This window comes from Micropterus salmoides, unplaced genomic scaffold (assembly GCF_014851395.1).
Source record: "Micropterus salmoides isolate LMB-PRFRI ecotype aquatic unplaced genomic scaffold, ASM1485139v1 Ms_hic_scaffold_11, whole genome shotgun sequence".
Lineage (NCBI taxonomy): Eukaryota > Metazoa > Chordata > Actinopteri > Centrarchiformes > Centrarchidae > Micropterus > Micropterus salmoides.
In genome coordinates this window covers 24537356-24556283 of record NW_024040152.1, presented here as the reverse complement: position 1 = coordinate 24556283, position 18928 = coordinate 24537356, and the positions used below count along the sequence as shown (strand labels likewise).

Here is an 18928-nt window from a genome sequence, read left to right as displayed (position 1 = left end):
ACACACTCTCTCTTTCTCACCCACACATTGGCTTTTGCTTGCCAAGCAGGCAATTAGTCATTGAGCTGTGATTGGGTGAGCAGAGCTGAATAGGGGCAGACAAAGAGGACATGACACACAACAGATCAGACTGAATGAAGCTTTTAAACCGGGACAAAGGAGAGGAAACCCCATAGAAAACACACAAACACTCTCAAGCACAGGCCCACCTAAGGTATTTTGCTCTGGCGTACATAGACAAACAAGCACAGATGCATACACAGAGCATTTACACACTTTTTAAGAACCACAGCACCTTTTGTGCATATTGAACAGTGACATAAGGAGACTATTGTGCTCAAGTAGCACCTCTTTCTTTCTCTCTCTCTGTCAGGATGGAGTCGACAGAGAAGTGTGATGTGGTGATTCAAAATTTCAACGGGAAATTCTTGAAAACCCCTCCGGGCATGACAGGTAGGTGCCGATTATAAAGACAACTGCTTTATACTTGCTAAACTTGTGCTTTTCTGTAGTGAGAGCAAGGTATTCCTCTATAGGTCAAGATGCTCATATAGATGCAGTGCACTATGTGGCATCATACACTCAACGTTCCTACACACAACACATTTTTTGCTGCACTAGGCCCCATCCACACTAGCGTTTTAGCTGCGTGTCAGAATTGATCTCTGTCTATATTAAAACAACTGAAAACCCACATCCAGTGGCCATTCAGGTACACTGGGCATGCGCATGCCGGTGTAAAAAGCAAGCAGATGGTCTACTCCACAGTTGCAGAAGATTTGGCGAAAGAATAAAGTAATACAGATGAAGAACCACACCAGATATTGTTTTTATGCATTGGCCAATAACAAGCTGGGACTATTACTGAATGTAACATGGGAGTTAAAAGTGACGCGACTATAGCAGCGGAAAACAGACTTGGAGTCACTGCAAAGTAAACGGCGACATGCACAGTCCAAGTGTAGGCTATAAGTGTTATTTGCATGGTACAAAATATTTTAATAAAAATACCAAATCAAAAACTCTCGGAAGCATTATTTTTCTGCTGTGCATGACTTATGAGAGCCAAACGTGAGCATCTGTGTTATCGTTTCTAAAGTCCTCCGGTTTTGCCCGTCCACACTAAAACACTACCAGGAGTTTTATGTCCCAACTTTTAAACTTGACAATGAAACCTGACAATGTCTTTACACATTTCACTTTATTTTATAGGATTTTAATGGATGCTGTAGAGAAACCAGCCGTGATTTCAGACTAGTAGACAAATGTGTATTGTGCGACATATTTATCTCTTTTTTCTGTGGTAAAAAAACACACTGGCGGTCTCATTTAGTATGTTTATATAGACTTTTACTGCCCACCGATCATTTTCATGAATGAGCCACATGCTTTATAAGTTGCGGTCATCTCTGCCTTTTGGTGTTACAACATCTGTCTGTGTACAAGGCAGTGTCAGTGAGACTGATAATATATCAGCATCATCTCTGCGGCTCTCTTTCTCTCTCCCACTCTCTGTCCCACTCCTTAGACCACCTTGAATTGATTTAGTAGGAAGATCTGAGTGAATAATTCCCTGACTGTACAGGACACAGATGTAGATGATGCACACATGCATGATGTACATGTACATACACAGACAGACCCCTAAAGCAAACAAGCTGTGTCTGATTGTCCCCCTAATTGTCAGCAATGTCTTATTACTTTTTAACACAGGGGGCAAGAGAGAACGGGACGGATGGGGTGTAGGAGGAGAGATAAAGGGAGGGAGAAAGGATGGGAGGAGAGGAGATGCAATGAGGAGGAGATTGCGGATGTCGTCACTGGTTTTGAATAAACGATGAGGCGTGTGTGGGTGTGAGAGAGAATTTCATATATACATAGACAGCGAGAGAGATACATGAGTAAGATAACAGAACAAGGACAAGGTGGGAGAAAAGAGAAAGTTGAGGTGGGGAGAACCAAACTGATGACACAGAATGAGAGAAAAGAGGTGGAAAAGAGATGGAGATACTGAATGAGCAGATATAGGTGGAAAGAAAGGAGGTGTGCAACACTGAAGAAAATGGAAATCAAGGACAGACAGAGAGAGCTGTGCCCCGTGCCCTGACAGTATGATTTGTGAGGTACAGCATGGTGGGCGGCTCAGTGTCTCACCCAGACACACACACACACACACACACTTCCACAGTATATAAGTATAGCTGTGAAATTGAGTAGCAAGTAAATGATGCGTCATTCCATCCATTGCTGCTGCTTTCTGCAGCCTGTGTGTGTGAGAAATACAGAATCTTAACTGCTCCTCCGAGCAAAAACCATGACTATCAGCGCAGTAAACAGTCACAAGCTTCACAGTTGTTCTAGTATGCAGGTTGACAAGCTTAATTCCATGACAAATCAGAAGAGAAAGCTATTGTGGTGCAGGTGGTGTTATATATTATAAAAGAACTCGGTGTTAAAGATTATTGTCCCAGTTCATTTGATCAAAATATATTAAGAAAGTTCCACAACAGGTTATCAAGTTAATGAAATGAAAAATGAATTAACTTTTGCACACACTTTCTGTGACAGAGCATGATATAGTTTTGAAGCTAACGGTGACTGGTGTGTACTGATTGATGTTTAACAAACTTAAAGCTGCTCTAATCAATACTGGCATATTGACAATGGATCAATACTATGTGTAATGTGAAAATGGCCAGTCATAGTGATGAACCTACAGAGAAATATCACCTTACTCTGCAGACCACCTCAGCTCTTCTGTCCTTTGTATCATCTTTCAGCTCATTGTTTTGGTCTACGGGTAACTGTTTTGGTTAAGTGTCATAGATCTCATCATAGGTGTCGCTAGAACCTTTTTACTGAGGCACGTACACCTGTATCCAATATACATGCAATGTGAAAAGGCACGTTGTTAATGATATGAAACGTCGCAAAAAACGAGTCAATGTTAAAAGAGAGTGTTTATCGTTGGTGAGAGGACAAAGCGGGACTATCCTTCTGTGCACAAGAAGAGAAAATTACTCAATAACTGTGTTCTCTTCTTTGAAAGTCCAATTTGAGCAGGTTTATGTTTAGCCTAGCTGCAGTGTGCTGCTAACCCAGCTGAGCAGCACAACTAGGTCTTTTTTTGTTTTGGTTGCTTTCCAGACTATGACTGAACTACATTATAGTGAAATACAACTTTTTATTACCTTTGATCAACGCTGACGGGCAACGATGATTATAAACTGCAGCATGGAAATGATAACTACGTCACGTGTGAACATGCGCTCATATGCGCATGCACAAAATGAAACTTGCGCCTCTGGCTGAGCGGCGCTGCCAGACTTGCATTCCAGCAGCAACATTCATGGGACCAGTCCAGATAGAACACACGTGTGATGGCACTCCTCATAGGCACACATCATTTTAAAACGAGACAGTGATTATCTGTCTCTCAGTGAAGGTTTAGTTACAACTCTGGACTAATGCAAGATGGAAAGCAATGGATTTACATTGACTATTAAAATGTTGATTAGTGGGGCAGACTGGGCAATATGGATGCACATCTCTCAGTAAATAATAAACATCCCTTATTTAGTCAAGTCAGTGTAAATTAGGGCTGGACAATAAAAGAATAGCCTAACTATAATTATCACAGTATAATTTAACAAATGTTACAATTACAATTAATATTCAATAATTGTTTGATCTTATTCATTTGAATAATGAACAAATTACCTCTTACTTTTTCTATTAAGATATTTCTTTCATTGAGAAAAAAGGGACTGAAAAAAGATTTAACTGAATTTTACTTATGCATATTTGTTGAAAAATTGTTTTGAATGTTCTGCCTCAGATTTGTGAAGTGATCCACTTTTTGGTAAGTGATTTTCATGTTCTGACCATAACGAAAAGAATACAAATAATGATTTGACATTTATCCCAATAATTATCAATATCAAATGATGTGGAATTGAAATGTGGAGCACAGTTGATTCAAATCCAGTAACAGCACAGACCCAGTCCAGACATCTTTAGCAGGTCACACAGACCCAGGTGAAATACAGGCAGACTCAGCCCGTAAAAGCACACCCAGAGATGTACAGCCAGCAGCAGTCTTAACAGACTTTATGAGGATTTTCTAGAAGAGGTTTCCATTCAGGCTTATAACAGAGACAGACTGTTTTAAAGGTAGTAGTGAGAGCAATCCAGTGCCTGGTGTGACTGTGCAGCAGTGGCAAATTGTTTACATGCTCACAGGTAACATAGCATACATAAAATAGGTATGTGTGCTTATGCTTATTATGACCAATATTAATGGGCTAAGCAAGGGAAGCTGGTAAGGCACATACTAACACATTTCATACAAAAATAAATCCAAAATTTACATGAGGGATATGAGGGCCTGTGCCCCAGTAGAGCTTTATGTCTAGCAACGGCCCTGGCTGTCATCATTGTCATTTCCCGCTGCAGCAGGCAGCAATTTTCAGTGACAAGGCGCTGAAAACCCACTATACGCTACCTGCCCAGCACCAAACAGCAGACAGACAAAGTTAGCTACTAGCTGATGGTTGAAGATACATCCTAGGATGTGCTGGAACACATCATCAGTGTCACAATATCATGCACCCTCACTCAGGCAACCCAGCCAGGGTTGATACCCTGGCTTGTGTCCCAGCATCATTGGCCCGCAGATCCCCCTTTTTGGATCCAATGTTATCTGGACACCCTCTCTGCAGCCTCCATGGCGAAATTGATGGCTTTCCTCTTTGTAGCCCCATTGATGCCCAGTAGGGTGAAGACTTGGTACAAAGAACAGTCAGCAAACTCTGTACATCTTTTGTGACCTCACAGCGAGCCTTCCAGCCTCTTTTCTGCCCGTCCCATTGTCACCGTGCCCACCAGAACCCTGTGTTTCAGCCGAGGCTCTGCTGACCCACCTGGGCACTCCACTTCCTGCCAGTCTATACCATGATGCCTGCTGATGCCACTCTGGAGTCCAGTGCGTGAAGCTCTGAACTCCTCGTCAAGGCTCCAAAAGTTTATTTTCCCATATACTGTAGTGCTATACTGCTTAATGAACATACTATAGGTGAACATAGTGGAACATTTAGCAGCGAAAGAGCCAGATCTGTTTCTCTGAAATTATTGGAGACCAAATCAAAGCTGAAAGGAGACAGAATATTGGACTTACATTAGTCAGGTTGACAGAATCACAAATCTAAATGAAAGCTTATGTATGTAATTGATAATTAACTAATCAACTGTTTGCTACCACATTCACCATAAAAACTTTTATGCCCCCAATTAATGCAGGTTTAAACTTAAGATTGCACACACAAGCATAGATACACTCACTCTATCTATACCTGTCAAGTCATTGACCTCTATTGAAAGAAATGCATTGCCTGTCTTTGCAAGGGTTGGCCATTTCTCCTTTGAATGTACTGTATGTGTGAGAATGAGTGTATTAGTGTATGTTGACCAGTTAATTGCTCTGAACTCAGAAACCGTTGAAACTGGAAGAATCCGGCCAACCAAACCATCAGTGTACTAATCCACAAAACACTCACACACACACACACACACACACTGTTTTTACCAATCAGTAACACCACGTTTCTAAAGCCAAGCTTTGTTTGTTTATGTCACTGGTTTTCTGTGTCACTGACTGTCTGTGGCATTTCCAAGGCTTTTGCAGAGACATTATGACAGGCCTTTGTTGTTGTTAGTGTATTACATACATTTGTTGACAAAAAACCCCCCACAAAATCACTAGTTATCAAAGGTTGAACCTGTGATGCTCATACAGTGTAATGATTAATGTTTGTGTCTGATTAATACCACAGTCCATCCAGGCTGATTTATTGACAGGCAACAGTAATATTTTACTCCCTAGCCACAAGACTAATGCCGACATTGATCACATGACCAGAGCTTCCATCAGCACTCGTTATCAGGAAGTTTATTGATACACAGCTTTCTGACTTCTACTGGTTGTTCCTGTCATAGAGATAGAGTATCTACATTAGACATAGACTTGATCTTCTCTGTTCTTTACCTTTTACGGGTAGATTTGTTCTCCATAAATAAAATGTGTTGGAAACATCTTCACTGCTCCTAATGTCTCCCCTCCTTTAGTGAGTAGAGCTGTCCTACAAATTGATATTCCAATCTTAGGTGTAAATTGAGTAATCCCAGTGTATTTACTATACGGTGTAATTCTAATTTTCTGCCCCCATATTGTGAGGGAGATGGTCAGCACCACTAGAAAGTCATCCAGCTACTAAGACCACACATTTTCTACAGTGTCAAGTCCTGTTAAACCTTGATATATTAAATCTTTCTTGTTCTTGATGACAGGTTCAAACAGTCAACACTTAATAAGGAAACAGACTTCCAAGGTGTGTCCAAAGATTCTGCGTTTCATTTGATTTCATGGACCTGAGTGGGAGAAAAATATCACCGGGCTTCTTCTCCATTTCTCTAATATTTATGGGATAAAAATCTACTCTAAAACAAAATTAATATCTTATATCTCTGGTCAGGAATTATTGAGTTTTATTATTATTATGCACATTAGCAAACCTTTCTCAAAACCAGATCTCAAAGTCAAATCTGTGACAGGTTATGGAATAAGGAATAAATTGTGTGTGATGATATTAGTCCTCATAGTAGCCATTTCATTTTACTGAGACCATTTTTTGAAACTTGACCACACTGCAAATGAGGTATTGTTACCAATCGCTGAGAAATGAACATCTCACAGAAAACCTTTTTGATACCAAATCACAGCATGACTTTTTGTATGTTGTTTCTTTAAGGTCTTGGTGTCTTAATGTGGTATTTTGGAAGGATTTCTGACAAATTGTATACATTTTCGATTTTGCACAAAATCTTTGTAACAAGTAGTATCGACCCAAAAATTTCTGCAACAACTTCTGAAACATAATTGAGCATGGGAATGCCCATCAAATACTTCCATCTTAATGTGCTAAGCCCTTTTATATGCTAAACTATAAAACTTTTAATAGGACCCTATCTGAAATACAATGTTTATTACAGATTTATAATTAGAAAAACTTGCCACACAGTACTGTGGTGGTGATGGTAGGGTGGAGTGGAGTGGCAGAGAGTTAGTTACTCTTTCTCTCACATTAGCTGATGTAGTGTTGTAGTTTTAATAGTTCTCTTTGCCCTGTCCTCCCCTAATGGTAAGACAAACAGGACAAGAATGAAAAGTCCAGATCTCAGAGAAGGCCCATTATCATTCAGTGGTTTCAATAATAATCAGGAGGCTTTTAAAAACATGTGGAGCCTTAAATGTCTGGTATGATCATGATGCATTAAGTCCGCATTCAGTGCACAAGTGATTCAATACTTTTCATAAATGGGAAATTTTATTTGATGTTCCTGATAATGGATGAAAAAATTGAATGAGCCTGTTGGCTGAGAAAAATATTGTGTAATTATTTGGCTGTACTGCAGACTTGGTGTCAGCTTACATGTGATATTTAGAGCCACTTATTCAGCACTCAAACATAGCTATTAAAATGTGATGCTTTTGAAGCACTAACCAAATCACATCAATGCTGTCAAGTTCTGAAAGTTCTGAAAAGACAGACTTAATGAAGAAGAAGAGGAGAAGAGACTTAATTCTTGGACTTCTTAAATATATATGTCAGTGCATCAATATATTGTATTCCCAATTGTCTCACCGGCAATTCATTTTGTGTTGCTTTAGGTTTATGATGAGAAAATGTTGTAAATGTAGTAAACTTCCTCTCCCCCAGGGATGCATTCAGGGAATGGTTTGGTGAGTGGTTGTCATTGTCATCCCGTGCTTTACAGGGGCAGCCAAACGAGACAAAGACACAGGGTGGAGATCATCTCAGTTTTCTTTTAAACTTATTAAGTGTGAATATCTTCCAAATATCAGTTCTCTGTCTCAGCTTACAGCCCCTAGTGTTATGTTTATTGCGGTAGACATATATATTTAAATTTTTATGGTGTAAATTGCTAATAGCAATATGAATAAATATTTTTGAATATATATTTTTTGATTATGGTGGCAAATAGTTGGCTTCCTCTCATGTGTGATGCATGAACAAGTTACCCTCTAGAGTGCATATTGTTCTGTCCCAGGGCTTTGAGCTCTTTGATGCTGGGTGTCTTAAACAAAATAATAAAGGATGGCATCCCATTCAGCCCAGCTGGGGGACTCCTCATTTTGTCACATTTGGGGATTGGATCCCATTTTCCAAATGAATGATTTCCCATGTTGCCTGCTAATGGATTGGATTTTATTATAATGAGAATTTTCCCATTTGAGGGTTTGGATCCTACTTATATGATATCCTCCCTCTTCCCACAGTGAACACTGAAACCACTTTGCTGTTAAAAGCTAAGGGTTTTGGGCCTTGCTTAGAAGCACTAAATCAAAGATCTATGGTGTACGACATCTAGATCTGTCTGTTTCATCCTCCCCCATATTTCGGTTTACCTCCTATTTCTTTTCCTGTGTCCCTCTCACCAGAGCAGAGATGGATATGTTTGTTTGCTCTGCTGGAGTTTCAACAGTTTCTATGGCCGCCTACTTTGGTTTGCAATATCCCACAGCTCCAATGAGTGGTAACAGTATGTGATCCACTCTTCACAGTACAAGTCACCCTCCCTGCTACCCATGAACATGTCCTGTCAGCGAAACACTAAACACCACAGATTGAAAACCATTTCAAATCAGTAAAGTGTTTGTTCTTTTTTTACACACACACAGAGACATTCAGAAAGACAAACAACCAAACTCTCTGTAATTTTACAGACATATCTATCAGTCTCCAATTATTGTATTCCCTATTCACAGTGTTTTCCCCCCAAATGAAGCAAAGAAAACACAAAAGATGGAGTGGAACTACTCACAATTTGATCCACAAAGCAGTGACACTTCAATAGATAAATTAAACTGGTAAATCAACTACTGCACGCCAAATACATTGTAAACACTTGTATTTGATTTGTGAACACACACAGTCCAGTAAAGTATTTTGTCTGTTTACTTAATTTACGTGCCCATTGCAGCTCTTGGCAATGACTTATGTTGTTTAGTAACATTGACTTCAGGGAAACACACATGTGCAGTGATGCACAGCTACACGCACCACATAGTAGCTAGGTCAGTATGTGTTTGTGTGTGTGTGTGTGTGAATGTGGGTGGGGTTTTTTGTATTGTTTTTTTTGGGGGGTATTTCAGTGTATTAGCTCATGCACATTCGTCAAAGCTGGGAAGCACTGGTACAGCAAACCAAGAACAAGAAATTAATGCTTAAAATTTACATCTACATTTTTAACAATAACATAATGTTTTACAGTAAGGCTATTTTTATGTTAATTCATGGCATTTGGAAAGATTATAGCCTCAAGTGTTTTTACACATACAATATATTATGATGTTTACACATAAATGCGTGGACAAAATACCAAGGACATCTTCCCCCCAAGTCATGGGTACATAAACAAGGGCGTGTAAAATGTCAAATCTGCATTTTATCCATTTCCAAATGTCATCAACTACCTACATCCATAACTAAATCAATATCGATGATCCATTCATCATAGAAAAGCTTAATGCCTGTCATTGTTTCACACCTGAATATGTGAAACAACAAAAGTAGCATACTAGGTCACCACATGTGCTGTAATACAAAATCTCCTAAGTCAATAAAGATTTCTTTGTTAATGCCCGCCTGCAAAGTGAAAATATTAGAATAACACCTTTATGGATAGTAAAACAGGTATGTGATCAAATGTGAAATAAATCAATAAAAGTAATTTCACTGGTTAGCAGCTTTTTCTCTCCTCTGTGTTCCTGCTCAATGTGTGTATCCGCACTGACTCTGTTACGGTGAGGCTCCACCAAATGTGATCCACTAAGCAGCCAAGCCTCGATTAATTTTCAATGAGACCCGAGCAGTTGTCTGCACAGTGCAGTAGTTTCCTCTGCAAACTAAGCGATAATGTTGGGATTTTCACAAAGTATGAGCCCCCACTGCCTACCTGTCAGGACTCTGAGGAGAAAAACACAGCCTGGAGGAAGAAGGGGTATATTGTTGTGCTTGGGGCTACAAAGATTGATTTATGTGTGACTTTAGCAATCATTTTTGCTCCTTAGATTCGAAATGAATTTCATTTCTTCAACTCCATGTCCTGTTTACTAAAACGTTACACATCTGAACTCTTTAGATATCCAAATATTTGGTTCAGACTATGTTAATTTACTTGACATACCCAAAGTGACCCATTTTAGGGGGCAGACACAGCTGTACCCAAATTCATCACTTTTGTTGCTGAGCCGCAAGAGCGAGAGACGTAGGGGTCAAACCGACAATTAAAAATGTCCTTCTTTCCTCTTGGGAAATACAACAGATTGAGAAATGTAACTGTGAAAGCAAGCTGAATAATTAATTTGATGCACCAGTTTGAGCAGGTACTCTCGTCTGGATGCTTTGCAGTTGTTGCTGCCTCCTGATTGTGTGGCGACTAAGTTTCCCTCTTATGAATAAATAACATTCATTATTTTCAATACCATCATCAGTATTTATGACTTGTCAGTGTGCTGTTAATTGCAGGTTTTTTAACTTTTCTCCCACAGAGAAATGCACAATATCACAATTCTGCCACCACAGGCATCACCTAAAGCTAAAAGTGACATTACACTTAGTCTGTTTTTACATTATAGCTGGAATATGACATGAATAAAAGGGTTTTAGATATTTTAGATTTATATGGCTGTTATGATATTGCTCTTGTACTGTAGTACTACACATTAAGGGAACTTGTAGCAGCTGTAAGTGAAAGTAATTTTGCATCATTTTAAATGCCACACCCTACATTTGCTCTGTAGCGGTAAAATACAGATGATCTCTGAGACAAATACCAAGAATAATGGCTCTGTTGAACAGATTAATTGTTAATGAAATTACTTAATAGACAAAATGCCTTCCTCAGTTGGCTGATTTTGTTTGTTTGATCAGTGTATCCTTTAAACTTTTTGCACCTTAGCCAATACTAATTAATTAGTAGCCAGTAGCAATCCTTTTATCATTTGTACCCTATTGAAGTCCTGGCTTGTAAGACAAATTTTGCAATATTGACTAATTAAGCCAGAAATGACATATCTCCTCTTCCTCTGAAGGTGAAAATCAATGATAGAAACACCAAAAAAAGTACCTTTCTAATAAGCCAGTCAGTTGTGCTGACTTTGTTTTCCCTCACCCAAACATGAATGATTGTCCACATAGCCATACACGCTACATGTGCAGGATCATTATCAACATTATTTTGTGTCAAACCTACATTTTTAAATTACTCTTTCATTTCAATTAGTTTGCTGTTTCAAGCTACGGCTCAAACTTTCTTAATCTTCTTTCTATTTCTTCTTTATATTGTGTTACTTTTGGCGGTATTGTGAAATGCCATGACAGTATAATCTGACACGTCAGATTTAAATAATTACAGGATTAAACTCCAGGTATCCAAGAATGTGGCGGCAGTGTACAATAATTTGAATCATCTGTTGAAAAAACTAACAGAACCTTCTCCATTTATGGGACTGTCCAAATTCTCTGCCCAACCAAATATTGGCCTCTGGCAGGAGTCTCTGAAAAACACTAAATTCAAACTCCACATGCACCAAGGCAACAAAATATTATTACAATCTTGATGCATGTGTGTGTGAGTGTGTGTTTGTGCATGTAAACACTGGTCCATAGTGCTGGAGCCATATTACCAGCTCTGAAAAACAGCTGACAACTACGATGTTGTGTATGTCAATTTTTGTGTACGTGGATGTGGGCTACTATAGCATACAAAATGGAATAAGGACAATGTCCTTCCTGTTGTTGTTGTTGGAATATGACACTTTTAACGAGCACAGGTCATTACACAGACATGTCCTTCAACATGTCTATGGGTCTGTGGACATTGCTGGATATTAATATGAGGTACATCAAGGAATTGAATGAAGGAAAAGTACACTGAGATTTTTAAATTGTGTCTGCCACCCTTTTGCAGGCATCTGTCACATTATGGAAAGATACGTTTCTACTTTACTTTCATTCTTTCTCTCTTGGGATCAGCTGCTTCGCATTTTTGCATCACTAATTCTAACAATAAATGGCCCAATTTTGTCATCTCACTTAAGTCCAAAAATACAAACTTTTCGCCATCTTTGTGATAAGCCTGGTGCATAAAAATAACAGATTCAATTCAAAACACAGCGGTACCCTTTTAAAGCAAATACCGAGGACAAACAATTGTTTTAGATCGGCAGGAGCTTCTTCTCTCTTTGTGGGGTACTTTAGAGAAGACGCAGAGAGGAAAGTGTCCTGACTATAGACTTGACAAGTTGTCAGCCGTCGACAATGCGGCTTTCTCTGTCAGTCATACCAATAAAACTAGAACAGCAACAGAACACAGATGCTGCCTTTAAAACTGTATCAAGTGTGTGTGCTTGTCCACACGTCACATATTTTCTTGTACTTATGAAGTAGCAGTCATTTTACATGCAAATACACACATCAAAGAACTTCTAACTTGTGAGGGCAACAATACATTCTTTCCTGGTGCCAACTCTGGGGATAATACTTTCACATAGCCGAGGAAGGATTGGGGCAAAGTGAACATAAAAACAAAACATAAAAATAGTTTCAGTACTGTTACGTGCATGCAGATTGTCGATACTTTGGAAACAGGTGCTCTGGAGTTGTCATTCCTCTGTCCTACCTCTGCATTTCTCTTTTGCATCCATTGCATCCATTCAAATATCAGCACTGGGCAACAAAAAACAACACAATGCCTTTGTGTGAAAAATTATGTCAAAAAGCACTTTGGTTTTTAATGTAGTATTGGACTAATTTGCCTAATCTTCAAGGTTACTTTGATGCAATCGAAACACAAGCAAGTATGCATACAAGGGAATTTTAGTAACTTAATTTTGGTCCTGTGGCTTCATAGTTATATTAGTTAGTACAGTACATTAGTTAGCACAGTTCTGCATCTCAAACAGGGCCGCCTTAGGAATGAAGGCCCAGAGTAAGTGAGTTGAAAATGCAGAGAAACAGACAGTCTCAACATATTTTTTAATAGCTTTAGTGCTACCCACTTTAATAATGTCCCTCAGCTAAAGTGACCAATGATCCTTTCATCACACTGTGTCCTCTCTGATTTTGCTGTGTAAACATAAAAACATCAATCACCCGTGCTGTAAATCTTGGCCATTTTTTGTTTGCCTTTCTGGGCCTAGTTCTTGTTTTTCAAGAGAAAACTACACTGAGTTTTGTGGTGAGACATCGCGATACATACACACATCATACACACTGGACTGTTTACCAAATGTATTGTATGTATGCAGAGCTGGTAAAAGAGAGAGAGGCACAGAGAGACGGGGAGTGATTTAGAAGGATGAATACAAGGGATGATAACAGAGGCCCAGATGTGTGCCCTGTCATACAGATAGAAATCAACCTAAAACAGTATAATGACAAAGTACTCCTAAAGGCTCTATAATCAAACGGCTCTGTATTTCTCTGTCTACTTACCTTTGGAGTACCCATCCAGGCCCCAGGCATTCCAAATAACTCTTGTCTCAACCTTGAGCTCTGAATGCTTTTCTTTGCTGAGAACACCTCCTCTCATTTTTCAGTTTACTGAGATGAAGAAACATATTTCTTGAAGGAGGCGAGGTAATTGTGTAGTTTATTTTGGCATGTGTGAATCAGTACCAGCATGATGATATCGCCTCTGCGAGTTCATAGCATCCTATGCCTGCTAAGAACTTGGAGGACTGAGGATTTGACTTTCTCTGCAGTTGAAATCATAGCCAGTTAAATAAGACAAGAGTGCCAGCTAATAGCCTCTTTTAAGATGCAGTCAATGACTCAAACATGCCTTGGTGGATGCATTTAAATAACAAGTGAGAGGCAATGCATAAAAGTAGGTGGCTTTTTCAGTTTCAGGGTCAAGATATGTCTTTCTAAAACTGAATCAAGACATGAACAGAACACTAGTTGGTGTGAGTGTTCCACTGCTGCCATTATAGTTTAGGGCTTTATCATTTCAGTATCTTAATGGCATTTAAATGCCTTTTTATTTTAACATACTATTATGATTATTTGCTATGCTTCATTTGTTGCTATGCATCTTCTGCAGTTACTAGTCAGACATATTTTTCTTATGAATGTTATGTAACTAATTTGTGGTTCTTTCTTAGGAAGGAAACTGAACCACTGGAAATCCAAGAAATATACCCTAACGACAGAGAAGACATAAAACACAGGACTATCTGTCGGCTGTCTGACTACATAAGCCATCAAATGTCTTGGCTGAGTACCCTGGTTCATGTTAGGATTATCAGGTTGAAGTTAGAGCTTAATCCTGTTTGTAATCAACACTTTATTCTTTCTGTGGTCCAGAAATGAACCGTGTTGTCTTTGGAGCAATCGCAATCGCACTCTATTGCCTGGGGTCAAGCTGTGTGGAGTTATTTGGCGTATTAAGTATGCATGTTTGGTTTGTCGTTTGAACCACGCTATCAATGCTTTGATGATTAGCCTGTGGCTTTGTTTCCACGTCAAGGCTGCTTTTGTCATAGAATGGTTGTAGGGGTTGCAGAGATGGTGTGATAACTGCTCTTGTTTAGATATTTGGATTAGGGGTGGAAGAGATAAATGTAAGTGCTGAAGTGCTGTTTTTAGGTCCAACTGATTTATGTTATGTTTATGCATGTTCATAATGCCCTATCTTAAAATCTTACCTACCTAATGCATGAAATTATACTTTTGCCCCACTATTAAGATGATTAATCTATCTTTGTTTGTCCTTGTCTTCCTCTTTGTCTGACTCACACTGTAGCCCCTGCAGAGCCGCTGCTGTGCAAGTTTGCTGACGGAGGCCAGAAGAAGAGGCAGACCCAGGTCAAGTATCCCCAGAATGGCCGACCGTGGACGCGGGAAGGAGAGGTGAGGCTTAAAAGTGCTTTTAATCGTCAAAAAAGCTCATCAGTACCCATCGTAAAAGATCCACTTTAGCAGCCACAGCAGCTTTTTCTTAAAACACAAGTGGAAAAGGCAAATTGTAACACAAGAACCATGTCTTTCAATCACTTTGTTACAACACAATCCTTTTTACCCTCTGCCACTATAAAAGAAAGCATCCAAGAATTTGTTTAGAAATTTTTCCTCAGGCAGAATTATGCCACAGCAGATGTTTCCTAATTCTACAGTAGTCTTTCACTTCTCACAGTCAGAGTGAGTATAGTGTGTACTGAGAGGGTTTAGAAGAGGAAATAGTAAAGCTAACAAAACAGAAAGTGGTGTTATTCTAACAGGTATGAATACAGTATATCCGTAAACCTCTTTTAAACCTTTTTCTCCTCAGCTTTCTGACAAAGCATAACTGTAATCTTATCATAATAGTCAGGGTAGTGAGAGTGAAAAACTGTTGCATGCAGTACTTCAGATTTTAGTGTAGCATTTCACAGCTCAGCCTCCACAGCTGCTTCACAGGAAACAATACAGTATGTGTAAAAAGTCATAATTTTCATAAACTATAAATATCTAGCTGATGTTCCCTTTGACATCAGTTTCTTTTTCACATTTATAACCAGGTTTCAATGGCTTGACAGGCCCCCCTACAGGGTCATTATCAGCTTTCATTTCCAATAACATACTGTAGGCTGAATTAGATATGCTGCTGACAGTATGAAAGCCGGCATATAAAGGTTGTTGAATTTAAAAAACAAGGTTTTGGCTTGTTTTTTCTTTTGTTGAAACTTCCACCTCTGGTCTGTCATCTTCCGAAGAAATGAAACCTTGTGCAGCAGATTGAATGCAGACTGACTGTTGCACAATGCAGAGAGTTCAGAAGTTGTTAGTGTCGATACCAAAGCTTTAATTTACAGAACAAGGGGAAGTGAATAATGATGTCGCCACCCACACACCGAGTTCAGTTTTTAACAGTTTCCCAACATTTGCTTTACATAGAGGCTGGGAAAGAGCAGGGTGGTGAAGTGAAATGAAATGGAACCAGGTTGAAACAACTGTGTGCTAAAAACAAGAGCCGCCACAACAAAAACAGGATGCCACAGTATGTGCATGACCTTTATGTGTGTCTGTGTGTAGCAGGCACAGATTGGTTTATTTTTTATTTGTTAGAGCAAAGAGGGACACATCACATCAGGGCTTAGTTAACATTAGAGGCCCCGGTGTCAGTGTTTCTTTTTTTGTATCCTGTGGTCAACATTTGTGAATTGTCAGCTGGACTTAAAATAAATGATCGGTGCTTCAGTGGGATTCCTCACACATTTGTCAGTGGCCCAAGTCCTGACAAGCCCCACTTGGCCTTGCTGAGGAAAAGCATCTCTTCAGAGGTTTATACATTTGTCTGAGCCAGGTCTCTGAGTCCAGGCAGACTAATAGAGACATCTGGCCTTGGAGGTGCTCTGAGGGGCCTCACCGCATCCTCACACTCAGTCAGCCGACCCTAATCTCCAGAACCCCTCACTCCTAAATGAGTCTGGACTCGGGACTATGACATGAGCACGTATTACACACAAAATCACTCACACATATACCATCTGCACAGACATGCAAAAGGCATAGGAGCCTACATAGGGACAAGACACCCAGATACAAAACGACTACAATCCACATGTCCTGTCTCTTTGTTATCGTTTTGTGTCTTTTTTGACTACAAACATGTTGTGTCTATATGTGGTGATTTTGCATCTCTTTGTGGTGGTATTTTGTCTCTTTGTAGTTGTTTTTGTCTCTTTGTGGTCATTTTTATGTGACCACAAAGTCCCTTAAAGCAGATGCTCTGGTTCCAGACGCACCTGGACTGTTTTGGTTCTCAGTAAGTCCATTTAAACATTTACCCATCATTAATGAGGAGACATTGTGAATGCACACACAGAGAGATAGATGAGTGGCAAGACATGTGACACATCTCTAAACATACATATTCGTGCACTAATGCTGCCATTATGCAACAGTTAACGTGTTACGTGTTATTGAACTTTGTATTATTCATTGCACTGAATTGAGAATGTCTAAACAAAACAAGCAGTTTCAGTTTCCCTCATAAAGCAAACATTTATTTCGCGATAGCCTGACAATGTAATACACATTGCTCGCCTCAACGTTACATCTACTTTACTCAAAATGCACATTAAACTGAATGCAGTATTGTAGACAATATTTTGTCCTTGTAATCCATGTTTCCATTGCATGGATAGCCTTTGGTCAGTCCCCCTCCTTAAAGGGTAAATTATTATCATAACAATTTAATACTGCATTGAATTTAAACAACACTTTTCATACACAAAAAGCGATAAAAGTAGCCTACTGCTCCTACCAGGCTCCTAAATATGTATTCGCGTCTATAATGCACACATGACGGCCTACCATTTTGTTTTTGGTATGTTTCACATCATGACTAATACCAGGGGTGAATATGGAGGCGTTTGTTATTTCCTAGCAAAAGTTATAGTGAGATACAAAATACAAACTGGGATCCACAGTATGTATCTAGTATCTAGTACACTAGAGCTTATACAAAGATGTGTTGCATCAAAGAATGTACTGTAACTTGAGCTAAAGTTAACAGGAAGATTTTCTTTTAATAATGTAATTTAATAAAAGTATAACTAAGTTACTGAAAAGATCCTGTTACTGAAACAAATAACTGTAGGTTGCTGAAACATACTAAAACATTACATTATATACTAAACAAGACATTTTGAAAGCTTGAACATTGTCTTTGTCTCTTTTGTCACGGATTGAATGCGCCCCTCTGACAAAACAACTGGCCCCAGCCTGGCCCCATCAATAAAATTGGTCTAGAACCGCCACTGCTCCACCTTAATGTGGTGGAGGGATTTTTGTCCCTGTGATCCTCGGAGCTGTGTTGTCTGGAGCAGTACCCCTGGTAGGGTCTCCCAAGGCAAGTTGGTCCCAGGGGAGGGGCCAGACTAAGAACGATTCACAGACCCTAGATGAGTCGGCTGAAAAGGAGCCGCAGACTGGTTCTAGGGACAATATTATTATTCTCCCTAGAGAATAAGAGGGTCACCTCTATGCAACTGTGAGTCTGACTGTTGTGTGTGCTTATGCACCGAACAGCAGCTCAGAGTACCCGGCCTTCTTGGGAGTCTCTGGGTGGGGTCCTAGTAGGGATTCCGTCTAAAGACTCTGTAGTTCCGCTGGGACACTTAAATGCTCACATGAGCAATTATTGAGAAAACTGGATTAGGGGGACTGGCCTGCCTGATGTAAACCAGAGTGTTGTTTTGTAGGGGTGACCATCGGCGTCACCAGGTCATTTTTACTGCATTATATTACATGAATTGTCTCCTGAATTTTGTATTTTGTGTTTTGACTGTAGACCTGAATATAACTCCACAACAACATCAAAAATATTTTCTATATTAATAGCAATAATCTTCATAACACAGCCTGTCTCGCAGGTCTTCAAAGAACAGAGGCTAATCGCAATAATATTGTTAAATTTTGTTTGAAGTTCACTAATGTGACCCCCACCCCCACCGTTACTCAGCATGCCTGCATTTAGAGTGAGCACTAGAGGAGAGAGAGAGAGAGAGCGCATTGCTCTCAGCTTCAGGGCTTATCTGCGACTACTGAATTGTCCCTAGCAAAACTGTAATCAAAACATTTAAATATAAAGGTTGTCGGCCAGTTTCTAGTCAATGTATTTGCAACACAAACGGTTAACAGTCGCCGTAGTGAGAGAATATCATGACACACACACACCTGACCGCGACACAGACCCCTGACGCTATGTGTCCTGCTGTCTCTGTCCTCCTCGCTCAGAGACACTACTCTTTGACTGTCTCTCTTCTCCAGGATGCTTAATTCCCTCTGAAGCGGCTGTG

At 39.6% G+C, this 18928-nt stretch overlaps 1 protein-coding gene across 2 annotated transcripts in view; it reads left to right on the top strand.

The window, feature by feature from the left end:
- LOC119897908 (RNA-binding motif, single-stranded-interacting protein 3-like) overlaps positions 1–18928 on the top strand; it is a 132349-nt gene that overhangs the window by 90569 nt on the left and 22852 nt on the right. For both annotated transcript variants that reach the window (XM_038711943.1, XM_038711944.1), the window contains exons 6-7: positions 374–453; positions 14890–14996. In XM_038711943.1, coding sequence (XP_038567871.1) covers positions 374–453; positions 14890–14996 — 187 coding nt within the window. The remainder of the gene's footprint in view (positions 1–373; positions 454–14889; positions 14997–18928) is intronic.